This window comes from Ambystoma mexicanum, chromosome 13 (genome assembly GCF_040938575.1).
Source record: "Ambystoma mexicanum isolate Mex_15411 chromosome 13, UKY_AmexF1_1, whole genome shotgun sequence".
NCBI lineage: Eukaryota > Metazoa > Chordata > Amphibia > Caudata > Ambystomatidae > Ambystoma > Ambystoma mexicanum.
The window spans coordinates 790318549-790331990 of NC_090938.1; the positions used below are offsets into that span (position 1 = coordinate 790318549).

General features: G+C 46.5%; 1 protein-coding gene across 1 annotated transcript in view; it reads left to right on the top strand.

Annotated features, from left to right (window-relative positions):
- The window catches only part of LOC138521977 (decapping and exoribonuclease protein-like), a 263723-nt gene that overhangs the window by 232150 nt on the left and 18131 nt on the right, over positions 1-13442 (top strand). Inside the window, exon 7 of the mRNA XM_069635170.1 lies at positions 6110-6201. Within this exon, the coding sequence (XP_069491271.1) occupies positions 6110-6201 (92 nt within the window). The remainder of the gene's footprint in view (positions 1-6109; positions 6202-13442) is intronic.

The window sequence follows — 13442 nt, forward strand, 5'->3', positions numbered from 1 at the left end:
AATGGTGTGCCATGGTGAATGGTATGCTACCATGGTGAATGGTGTGTTACCATGGTGAATGGTGTGTTACCATGGTGAATGGTATGCTACCATGGTGAATAGTGTGCCATGGTGAATGGTATGCTACCATGGTGAATGGTGTGTTACCATGGTGAATGGTGTGTTACCATGGTAAATGGCGTGCTACCATGGTGAATGGTGTGTTACCATGGTGAATGGTGTGTTACCATGGTGAATGGTATGCTACCATGGTGAATGGTGTGCCATGGTGAATGGTATGCGACCATGGTGAATGGTGTGTTATCACGGTGTATGGTGTGTTACCATGGTGAATGGTGTTGAATGGTATGCTACCATGGTGAATGGTGTGTGAATGGTGTGTTACCATGGTAAATGGTGTGCTACCATGGTGAATGGTGTGCCATGGTGAATGGTGTGTTACCATGGTGAATGGTATGCTACCATGGTGAATGGTGTGCCATGGTGAATGGTATGCTACCATGGTGAATGGTGTGTTACCATGGTGAATGGTGTGTTACCATGGTGAATGGTGTGCTACCATGGTGAATGGTGTGTTACCATGGTGAATGGTGTGTTACCATGGTGAATGGTGTGATACCATGGTGAATGGTGTGATACCATGGTGAATGGTATGCTACCATGGTGAATGGTGTGTTACCATGGTGAATGGTATGCTACCATGGTGAATGGTGTGCTACCATGGTGAATGGTATGCTACCATGGTGAATGGTGTGTTACCATGGTGAATGGTGTGCTACCATGGTGAATGGTATGCTACCATGGTGAATGGTGTGCCATGGTGAATGGTATGCTACCATGGTGAATGGTGTGTTACCATGGTGAATGGTGTGTTACCATGGTGAATGGTATGCTACCATGGTGAATGGTGTGTTACCATGGTGAATGGTGTGTTACCATGGTAAATGGCGTGCTACCATGGTGAATGGTGTGTTACCATGGTGAATGGTATGCTACCATGGTGAATGGTGTGCCATGGTGAATGGTATGCGACCATGGTGAATGGTGTGTTATCACGGTGAATGGTGTGTTACCATGGTGAATGGTGTTGAATGGTATGCTACCATGGTGAATGGTGTGTGAATGGTGTGTTACCATGGTAAATGGTGTGCTACCATGGTGAATGGTGTGCCATGGTGAATGGTGTGTTACCATGGTGAATGGTATGCTACCATGGTGAATGGTGTGCCATGGTGAATGGTATGCTACCATGGTGAATGGTGTGTTACCATGGTGAATGGTGTGCTACCATGGTGAATGGTGTGTTACCATGGTGAATGGTGTGTTACCATGGTAAATGGTGTGCTACCATGGTGAATGGTGTGTTACCATGGTGAATGGTGTGTTACCATGGTAAATGGTGTGCTACCATGGTGAATGGTGTGTTACCATGGTAAATGGTGTGCTACCATGGTGAATGGTGTGTTACCATGGTGAATGGTGTGTTACCATGGTGAATGCTGTGATACCATGGTGAATGGTGTGATACCATGGTGAATGGTATGCTACCATGGTGAATGGTGTGTTACCATGGTGAATGGTGTGCTACCATGGTGAATGGTATGCTACCATGGTGAATGGTGTGTTACCATGGTGAATGGTATGCTACCATGGTGAATGGTGTGTTACCATGGTGAATGGTGTGCTACCATGGTGAATGGTATGCTACCATGGTGAATGGTGTGCCATGGTGAATGGTATGCTACCATGGTGAATGGTGTGTTACCATGGTGAATGGTGTGTTACCATGGTGAATGGTATGCTACCATGGTGAATGGTGTGTTACCATGGTGAATGGTGTGTTACCATGGTAAATGGTATGCTACCATGGTGAATGGTGTGCCATGGTGAATGGTATGCGACCATGGTGAATGGCGTGCTACCATGGTGAATGGTGTGTTACCATGGTGAATGGTATGCTACCATGGTGAATGGTGTGCCATGGTGAATGGTATGCGACCATGGTGAATGGTGTGTTATCACGGTGAATGGTGTGTTACCATGGTGAATGGTGTTGAATGGTATGCTACCATGGTGAATGGTGTGTGAATGGTGTGTTACCATGGTGAATGGTGTGTTACCATGGTAAATGGTGTGCTACCATGGTGAATGGTGTGTTACCATGGTAAATGGTGTGCTACCATGGTGAATGGTGTGCCATGGTGAATGGTGTGTTACCATGGTGAATTGTGTGTTACCATGGTGAATGGTGTGCCATGGTGAATGGTGTGCTACCATGGTGAATGGTGTGCTACCATGGTGAATGGTGTGCTACCATGGTGAATGGTGTGTTACCATGGTGAATGGTGTGCCATGGTGAATGGTGTGTTACCATGGTGAATGGTATGCTACCATGGTGAATGGTGTACCATGGTGAATGGTATGCTACCATGGTGAATGGTGTGCCATGATGAATGGTGTGCTACCATGGTGAATTGTGTGTTACCATGGTGAATGGTGTGCTACCATGGTGAATGGCGTGTTACCATGGTGAATGGTGTGTTACCATGGTAAATGGTGTGCTACCATGGTGAATGGCGTGTTACCATGGTGAATGGTGTGTTACCATGGTAAATGGTGTGCTACCATGGTGAATGGTGTTGGTATGCTACCATAGTGAATGGTGTGCCATGGTGAATGGTATGCTACCATGGTGAATGGTGTGTTACCATGGTGAATGGTGTGCTACCATGGTGAATGGTGTTTTACCATGGTGAATGGTGTGTTACTATGGTGAATGGTGTGCTACCATGGTGAATGGTGTGTTACCATGGTGAATGGTGTGTTACCATGGTGAATGGTGTGCTACCATGGTGAATGGTGTGCTACCATGGTGAATGGTGTGTTACCATGGTGAATGGTGTGCTTGTGCTACCATGGTGAATGGTGTGTTACCATGGTGAATGGTGTGTTACCATGGTGAATGGTGTGCTACCATGGTGAATGGCGTGTTACCATGGTGAATGGCGTGCTACCATGGTGAATGGCGTGTTACCATGGTGAATGGCGTGTTACCATGGTGAATGGCGTGCTACCATGGTGAATGGCATGTTACCATGGTGAATGGCGTGTTACCATGGTGAATGGCGTGCTACCATGGTGAATGGCGTGCTACCATGGTGAATGGCGTGTTACCATGGTAAATGGTATGCTACCATGGTGAATGGTATGGTGTGTTACCATGGTGAATGGTGTGATACCATGGTGAATGGTGTGTTACCATGGTGAATGGTGTGCTACCATGGTGAATGGTGTGTTACCATGGTCAATGGTGTGCTACCATGGTGAATGGTTTGTTACCATGGTGAATGGTGTGCTACCATGGTGAATGGTGTGTTACCATGGTAAATGGTGTGCTACCATGGTGAATGGTATGCTACCATGGTGAATGGTGTGTTACCATGATGAATGCTGTGTTATCATGGTGCCTGGTAGCTGTGCGGATTATCCCTCAATCTCAAAGGATCGACCCACCCTCCATTGAGCGCTTCCCTTACAACCTTGGGCGGGTCCATTCTTACTCCAGTCCTAGCCTACAGGGGGCGGTGCTTGATGGTGGATGGGGCTCACACATTCTTTTCATGACAGTTGTGGAAGGGAGATTGGGGGGCTATCTGACAGGTTGATGATAGATGACATTTGTAATATGTGGAGATTATAACAGGGTCGCCTAGAAACAGTGTCTCACTTTTCAATGTGTATTATATTTCATGATTATAAGTGGGAGAGTATTTGGTCTCACTGACATAGAGAGATCACTCCTACCTGCACTGGCAGAGAGAACAAGGAGCGTGGGTCCCTCAGAGCAGACCTCACTGTCAGAGAGAAGGAGAGGAAGAGGGGACGGTGGAGGGAGATAGAGTCAGAAGGAGGAGAGAAGATGGAGGGAGACAACTAGACCTCACTCTTATATCGAGGTAATGTATAACGAATGCCCATATATCGAATCGTTTATCTTGAAACCCTTTATAGTGAATGCTTTTTTTTAGGGGCCTCCTCCCTAAACCCCTGTTTCCCAACCCTAAAAACCCATCCCGGCCATTTCCCCAAAAAATGTAACCCTTTACCCCACCCTAAATACATTCACTATAAAGGTTTTCAGGATAAAAGATTAGATATATGGGGATTCGATATACAGGATTCGATATAAACACTGTATACCCTCAATGATACATGCAGAGCAAGAGAGCATGTACCATATAGCAGAGTTAAAGGAGGGGTCAAGAGAGACATTGAGAAAGGAGAGAGAGAGAAAGGAGAGAGAGAGAAAGGAGAGAGGGGGAGAGAAAGGAGAGAAAGAAGAGAGAGGGGGAGAGAAAGGCGAGATAGAGAAAGGAGGGAGAGAGAGAAAGGAAAGAGAGAGAAAGGAGAGAGCAAGATAGAGAGAGGGGGAGCGAAAGGCGAGATAGAGAAAGGAGGGAGAGAGAGAAAGGAAAGAGAGAGAGCAAGAGAGAGAGAGAAGAGAGGGGGGGCATGACTTTTACCCACTTAGGAAGTGAGAGATGGAGGCGCAGAGAGAGAGAGAGATTGACATGAACTGAGGGGCACAGCAACAGAGACTGTGCTGAGGGAGAAAAGGGGCACCCACATCCACAAAGGCATCTGAATGAGGGTATCTTTCATGCGCACGTTCAGGTGGCCTTTTTCACTCTCTTTTCGCATTTGCACAAATAAGGGGGCATTTTTGCACATTTCAAGGTGCATCCAGAATCACAACATGGGATGCACATTGAAATGCACACAAATCAAACACCTTGCCCAGTGGCGGTTTGAACTAAGCGCAGAGGAAGGCGCAATGCAGACGAGTTTCATTTCTATCGTCAAACAATGGCTAGTCGCTGTGAAATGCGCTCCCAGCACCCACGCGGGTTCTTACGGCAAGACAAATATCCGAAACAGTAGTGGTATACTATTCCTTCAGTTGTGAATATACACACTACATCACAGAAATGCCTCTCGGACAACACTGCACTACAACCACCACCTTAGAAAACATATTGAAAGCAGAGGGACCCTTCTAGGGCGTTCAGAGGGAGCACCAGGGCCTGCCTCTTCATTGATATTGTATTGATCAGATGCTTGAGCAGGTCTCCTTGATAAGTAATAGTTAGAGGTACACTTTTGTACCTGAAAGGTTGATGCATAGGTGCCCTGGTCAGATTTTGGGGGTGAAGAGGTGCACCTTGCTTATGAGGAAATCAAAGGGAAGAGTAGGGAACACTATTAGACATGCGCAGCTATGACTGTGCAGGAGCACTGGCGGTGAAATATGCAAGATGGCTGCGTTCGGTCGAACCGGAGAAGTGGTTGAGGCAAATGTCAGGAATCTCCCACGCAGATGATCCTTCTGCACCGGAGAGTCTGGCCCATTCAACATCAAGTGGAGGACCCAGTGATTTTGGCCACATGTCTAACATTACTCCTGTGAAGAAGGCCCCACACTAACGTAATGGGACTGAAACATGTTGGCAAAAGTCAACCCTGAAGCAGGTCTCAATGCTGAATTCAGAGTGTAAAGGAATAGACTCCTGAACTTTTAGGTATCTTTTTGAGATCTATTTTTATTAAGATGTGGCATGCCAAGGGGCTCCAACACTAAAAGGGAGAAGATACCCCTTGAAGCGAGTTACATTTGGTTTGAAAGCCTGTCTCAGTTTTACAGAATGTTTTTAGGACCATATGTGGGACTAGTAGACGAGTAGTGAAAGTTGGGGTCTAAGACTCTCCATAGGGTCATTCGTTGGAATTGCGGGCTAGCCAGCATTCCCTACGGGGCGCTTCCTGGAGAGTTTGTTGGATTAGGAATAATAAACACACCTGGCATTTGGAGACTGTGAAAGAGGTCAGCTCTTATGGTCTTTGCTAATCTCTCCCAGAAGCGCATGCCGCCAGCGTTCTGCAAGATGTTGTATACATGCTACATATGTGTTTGGTAATGATCACTAACATGACCCATTTCTTTCAGTCCAAAGTCTATTGCTGCCTGTATTTTGGGGTTCAGACGGTACTTGTTGGCACAGCTCAATAGCACTCAGTGAGATTTTAAGTGCTCCATTTGTTCCCCCAGCAGAACACAGATTTCTGGAGGCCGGCTGTGTGCATGAACTTCCTGGATGCCTTCCTGTCCTTGGTGAAGGAGGTGGTGACCGAAGACAACCCTGAGTAAGATGGGGGAGGGGTGTGGCGGGGTCGGCGGGGAGGGGGCATTACCGGGAGCAGACGCCATTACCGTGCCGGGATCAGAATAAGGATCTGATGAGCAGGCTCGAAAAGAGCCCCTTGGGTATCAGCCACCATCCGCAAGCGTCGAAGTCTGGGGGAACGAGGATCCACAAGTGTCGAGGTCTGGGGGAACGAGAATATGCAAGTGTCGAGGTCTGGGGGAACGAGGATCTGCAAGTGTCGAGGTCTGGGGGAACGAGGATCTGCAAGTGTCGAGGTCTGGGGGAACGAGAATATGCAAGTGTCGAGGTCTGGGGGAACGAGGATCTGCAAGTGTCGAGGTCTGGGGGAACGAGGATCTGCAAGTGTCGAGGTCTGGGGGAACGAGAATATGCAAGTGTCGAGGTCTGGGGGAACGAGGATCTGCAAGTGTCGAGGTCTGGGGGAACGAGAATACGCAAGTGTCGAGGTGTGGGGGAACGAGAATATGCAAGTGTCGAGGTCTGGGGGAACGAGGATTTGCAAGTGTCGAGGTCTGGGGGAACGAGGATCTGCAAGTGTCGAGGTCTGGGGGAACGAGAATATGCAAGTGTCGAGGTCTGGGGGAACGAGGATCTGCAAGTGTCGAGGTCTGGGGGAACGAGAATACGCAAGTGTCGAGGTCTGGGGGAACGAGGAATCACAAGTGTCGAGGTCTGGAGGAACGAGGATCCACAAGTGTCGAGGTCTGGGGGAACGAGAATACGCAAGTTTCGGGGTCTGGGGGAATGAGGAACCGCAAGTGTCGAGGTCTGAGGGAACGAGAATACGCAAGTGTCGAGTTCTGGGGGAACTAGGAACCGCAAGCGTCGAGGTCTGGGGGAAAGAGGCACTAATACACAGCATGACACGACTATACCTTCCTTTCCATGGTCTAGAACCCATGAAGGGTCCTTTATAGACATGCCCAAACACGCAGTGTCCATGTCAGATAGACATGTTTCTATGACACCAGTTGGCCCGGGGAGTCGCAAATAGCCCATGGTTGCTGGTGCGGTGAAGCTAACCAGGCTCTCCAGGGCAGCAAGCAGGAGCGGAAGAACTCCCAGCAAGGCTCATGCTTCCAGTGCCTTCTCATAAGCAGGTCTCATCCAGGAGGGGTTCTGTGTGGGGTTCACATCCCGTGTATTCCCCTGTGATCACATGATAGGATATGGAAAGGAATGTACTCTGTTTCGTAAAGACTGTCTGTTATTTATTATTTATTTTTATTTATTAGTATTAGGTTACAAAATACCCTTTTACTAGATACAACTGAATCAACCATCAAAAGTTCCTTATCATAAAATTGGATTTCAGCATTACGAGATAAAAACAATTATCTACAGGTTACCACATTTCTTACGCAGAGCAGTCAAAAAGAAAGTGGTGTGTAAGATAGGAAGAAAGTGAGGAAATGGCAAGAAAGAGAGAGAGAGAGAAATTCATATAATGATGGGCCTAATAACCGCACCTCAAGGGCAATGAAGAATTATTTCTTTGATGTGGCAGCTGTCATAATGCTACAGGAGACCTGGCTTGTAAACCCAGTACTAGTGGAAGGGTACCTCATTGATGTCCAAGGGGCAACACAGAAAGCTAGAGGGAAGCCTAGTGGGGGGTTGCTCATTGCCTTTAAAAATTCTAAATGTGAGGATGTTGTCTCCTCTGAAGTGAATATCCAAGGGCTACAACTATGTAAGGCTACGCTCAGAAATGGGGTGTGTGACAGGGCAATGATATTTTGTAATATTTACTAGAACCCCTCAAGTACGATGCTCCCCGTATTTCTAGATGCGCTAGCCAAGGACCGAGGAGATATAAAGTTAGCTTTTCCAGGGGCGGACATAATCCTGGGGCGACTTAAATACACAATGCATTGATCTCCTAAGAAACCAGAGAATTTCAATGGGAAAAAGAATCACGAAAAATGGCCACCAGTGGGTAGAGTGGTTAAATGTTTGGGGTTTGAAAATGTCAAATGGATGTCTTCCAGGTGACATACCGGCCAATCCGACAAGGATTCAGGGCACATCAGCCTCAATATTGGACTATCTTCTCCTGTCTGGTGGTCTCTTTGAACAGAAAGTAAATTTAAACATAAAAGAAGGGGGTGGTAGTGACCATCCTAGGTTGGAACTCTTTTTTCCAGAAATGTCATCAGAAATGTTGCCACGCATCGCACAGAGGCTAGTAGCCTGGAAAGGTAAAGTTCGCCTATTTAAATATAAAGCAGGAGGAGCCCTCCTGAATGAAAGGTTGTCAGCGCTAGCAGAAGTGCAAAAGGAGAACTGCTCTCCCTCAGGCTTTATTAAATTTATTTGGCAAATTTGTCCCCTGAAGTCAAATGGGGCGGGGGGGCGAAACATGTTCCCCGGCACACGTATGATGAAGAGACGATGACAAAGAAAAAAAGATCTCAATAGCAGGTTGAGGTTCATAAAAAAAGATTCATCTTTTGGCAAAATGGACCAAGGGCTGCAAATTAGACTGCTTAAAAATAGGCATAAACAATGGTCAGTGGCACGGAATGTAAAAAGGTTCCAACAGGACGGGGAGCACATTTTGGAGGTTCTAGGGAAGAGGGATGCAAAGAGGTTTTGGGATATTATGCATGAAATGGAGGGGGAGAAAACAACTCAACTGTGTAATTTGGTACCCGAGGGTGACTGGATTAAATATCTAAACTCAGTCTTCGGTCAACCGGTAAGAACAGTATGTAACTATAACACTAAGGCAGAATGGAGGCTTGACTTTAATACCTCAGATATTGAAGATCTCATTAGGAAGGCCTCCTCTTCGAAAGCGGCAGGGCCTAATGGCTTGACTTGCCAAGTCCTGAAGAGCAATCCAGCTTTATGGGCAAAACTGTTAAATTGGCATTTTAGGGAAATTCTGACTCAGAAACAGCTTCCGTCATCTTGGCGTACCGCCACAATTATCCCACTATTCAAGGGGGGCGATAGGGAGGTGGCCTTGCTGGATATTGACAGCAAGATTTTTATGAAAATCTTGCTGGGGGAACTGGAAGCATGGGAAAAAAAAGTCAGAATGCTCTCAAAATGTCAAACCGGTTTCAGGAGGGGACTCTCAACGGCAGTGAATGGCATGATACTGAATTATTTGAGTGAAAAAACACAGGTTAAGGGAGGAGAACAACTCTATGGTGCTTGGGTAGACTTCTCAAGGGCCTTTGACCAGGTGGACAGGGGAAGGCTCTGGATGAAATTAAGAGTGAAAGGCATTCCAGAGGGGCTCTTGGCGATGCTCATCGAATTCCACAAGGGAAATGACATCAGGGTGAGACTAGATGCGGAGGGTCATCTGTCAGAACCCATGAGAGTAAACTCTGGGGTTAGACGGGGTTGTCTCGGGGCCCCGCTATTTTTCAACCTGTATACATCTGATATGGGGGACTTTCTAGCACCCTCGTCGTTGGCCAGCCATACCTTAAATGGTAAGAAAATACACTGGCTGGTCTACGTTGATGATGTGGTGGTTCTGGATAAAACAACCATTGGTCTGCAACATTTACTTAACGGTATTCAAAACTATGCAGTCGAAAAGGGGGCTTTCATTGAACCCAATTAAATCTAAGGTGTTGGTATTCAGGCAAAAGAATAAAAAAATTGTGTTCCCAAGGTGGTCAATGGGGGGGAGCTGATCGCCAGGGTGGAGGATCTGGTTTATCTGGACTACAAAATGTACGCCACTCCAGCAGTATGCAAGGCAGAGTCAGATCTCGAGACAAAAATAAAACTCAGAGCTGCCCAGATGAAAAGAATTCTCTGGAAATTTGGCAAATTCTCGTTCATACCAGTGCTCAAGTTTTATCAGGCCAAAGACATCCCCATTTTACTATATGGGCTAGAAGCTAAGCCCCAGCTATGGAATACATCTTGCCAAAAATGGGAAGGTCTCGTTTGGAAGCATGCCTTGGGTTTACCTATGAGTCTTTCCATGGACAACATCAGATTTGAACTGGGTCTCAGATCGTTAAAATCACAAGCAGGGTGGAAACCGATGATACTGCACCATCGAATCACGTCAACCCAAGACTAATCCTTATATACAGATATGAGAAAACATCTGGAGGCTGGCAATTCTCAACACTTGGGTAGGCTTGAGTCACTGGTGAAAGAATGGCAAGTGAGCGCGGATATAGACTCTAAACTGTTGGAGGAAAATCCATTATAGGCCCAAAAATAAAATGGGAGGAAATGGATTGGATTAAGACTCTTGAGAAAATAAGATCAGGGCCATACCCAAATCCTCTCCAAATGACGGAAAGAAAACTGAGCTTCCCCAGTAAATACCTAATAAAATTCCCAGACTGGAGGTTGAGGAATAAATTCTTGAGATTGAGATTCAACATACTACATAGTGGGGAAGTCCTGGCGAGAAGAGGTTTGGGGGCTTCAGCTGTGAATCTGTGTCATTCGTGTGCCGTGCCAGAAAACCAATCAATCAAATATCTGATGATGGAGTGTGAGGGCACAAGAAACTCCAGGCAACAGTTTTTCAGCAGGTTTACGTCCAAATCGACATACTGGGTACGCAGCCATTTCTGGCAAAGCCTGATCGATGGTCAATCCCACCAAAAGACCATTGCTGTCATCAAGATGCTCGAGGACTGTAAGCTAGAACTGTAAAATCTATGCAAATACTGTTCGAGGATCTGGTGTTAAGGGGACAGGGTAAAATGTAAAGGGGAAAAGAAGGAAACACGTTGCCCTTTTGGGGACTTCTAACTGTGGTCAAGTTGATTTCCTGTGGAAGTCTCCTCTGTTCTCTCTTGAGCCTTCTGCTCCTCTATGAGTGTTTTTTATTTTTTATTTTTTCCTTCCCTTTCCCTTTTTTAGCTAGCTAGACCCGAATCCCGACAGTCCTGCCATTAGCGTAGACCCGGATCTTTTCCAGACCTAGCAACACCCTTGGGCGAAATATCTACAACTCTGCATAGTTCCAATGTACGTATTTATTTTCTTTGGGAAATCCTTTTGAAGGAACAGGTTGCATTCTGCCCACTTATTTTGCAGTATGCATGCTGGCGCTTTGGCCATAGCGGTGTTAACTGCGTTATTTTGCTGAATGGAGGGGCCATCAGCATGGTCTTCCTCGTCTCGGTATATCAGATACACCAAGCAGGAGCATCACGGTAGACGAGTCTGAGGCGTGGCAAAGATCCTTCTTGTGTTTCCACTAGCTTGCCCCCTGCAAGTCTTGCAACGCCATCCGGCGTCGGCCCTCCCCAGCCTCTAAAGACTGTATGATGAACATCCATCCTAGGCCAGCCTATACACAACATGAGCGAGGTGTTCTTTCCTTCCTGTTTGTTCTGAGGATCAGAGGTGCTGGAAGAAAATGCGATAGTGGGCAAATATCAGAAGAGTAGAGGCGTGAGCCTGATTATACGCTGCTTTCCAGAGACATTTGGAAGGTGCTTATATGTGAAGGCATGCCTTGTGATTCGGACAGTGTGAGGGACAGTATGGATTGACAATCCCAAAGAGCGCTTCCTTTGCCTCCCACCGCATCACGGCACACAAGGAACTTGTGGGAGATCCCCATCCAAGCTTCTGAACGTCCACGGTGAGATAATTGAGTAGAAGACGGAGCGGATTCCAGCCATGAGCTCAGCATGGGAGTTTTCTAGGGAACAGCAGAGGAGGGATTGGCTAAGCTGGGCAACATGGTTTGGAATCCTATGAACTACAAGTGACTCAAAGAGTCAGAAGGCAGCTTGGAGAAATGTAAAGACTCTGCATAGGGAGATGGGGGGTCTCCATCCCTACCCACTGGGTACTCCCAGGGTGCCATTATCCTTGGCCACGAACCAAAGTGGTGTTGTTTGACATCATCGATATCTCAGGGTCACATGAAAAATCAATAAACAGGAAAAAAGATATGATAATCATATGATAGGTTATTTATAACGCACTTAATACCCAGAGGTTTCTAAGCGCGGACCCGGGTATCCAGCCTGTGGTGCTCCATGTCGTCTTGCTTCCAAGACAAGCACGTTGCCGCTGAGCTATCCTCCCGAGACTGCAGGGATTCTTCTCAAAATAAGCCTTTCACTATTGTCAAATAAGTTACACAGCAGAACGCCAGTACAATATTTTGCGGGGAGAGGATCACAGAGAATCTAATGATCCTGAACGCTCTTCCTCTTTCACTTCGTTCCTCCTCACCTCTTTGTATTTTGCAGACTAATCTCAAACTTTTGTCTTTAGCCTCTTATAATTCAGTTTTTATCTGCTGATGTAACTTCTACTCATTTGTACCAACTTGATTGTACTGGTTATTTTTTATTCTTTTATTGTCTAGCACCTTTGGCGAAAGACATTTAATAAATTTAATAAATACAAATGCAAATGTGTTTCGCGCCATGCAGAGCTTCATCAAGGGTCTTCAGCCATTCCCGCCCCTATAAAATTAGCTTTCCATACCACAGGCCTTACGACGTCTGAATGTGATCAAATGAGCCAGCGTGCAAGTCGTACGCTTGGAGCAGAAGTCGTCATCAAGGGGCTAGCGATCCACAGATCAGGAGCCATTTGTTTTTAAATCCATCATGTTCAGCACTGCAAAATGGAAATAAGAAAGTTTGTGAATCAAATTTGGCGCAGATCAGATGAGACACTCAAGCGTTTACCCACAAAACAAGTCTTTTGAAATGTAACTTACTGCAACCACTGTTCACTTAGCTGAACAGAATAGCAGCACATCCACCCTAGAGGCTGATTCACTAACCCAGTACAGTGGAGTATTTTGCATTTATTTGAAAAAGGGAGATGTCAATTTCAAATCAGAAATGACTTAGAATAACACATTTACAGACGGCTGAGACATCTCTTGAATGGTGCCTGTTCAGTAGCACACATATGGGAACAAGTGGTGAGCCAGTTCATGAGGGGTTGAACAAAGTGGCGCACAGAGGAAGGACAAAACAAGATAAGAAACAGGTGACCTGCAATGGCCAAACTAACCAGGGGGCGTTGGGGGCAGGTGCTTCACACTAAAGACGATTACTGTACAAATATACAAAGTGACATTATTGCTTGGCACTGGAGGGAGTGGTGGGGTCAGGTCTGGAGGATGCGGGACAGGGGGCCGGGGAGATACCTCGTTTGCAAGGTGGTGAAGTTTAAGCTGCGCTTTGAAGAGATCCACAGTCACAGCCTTTGATTGTGATGGGCAGTGGGTTCCAGTGGAGTGGG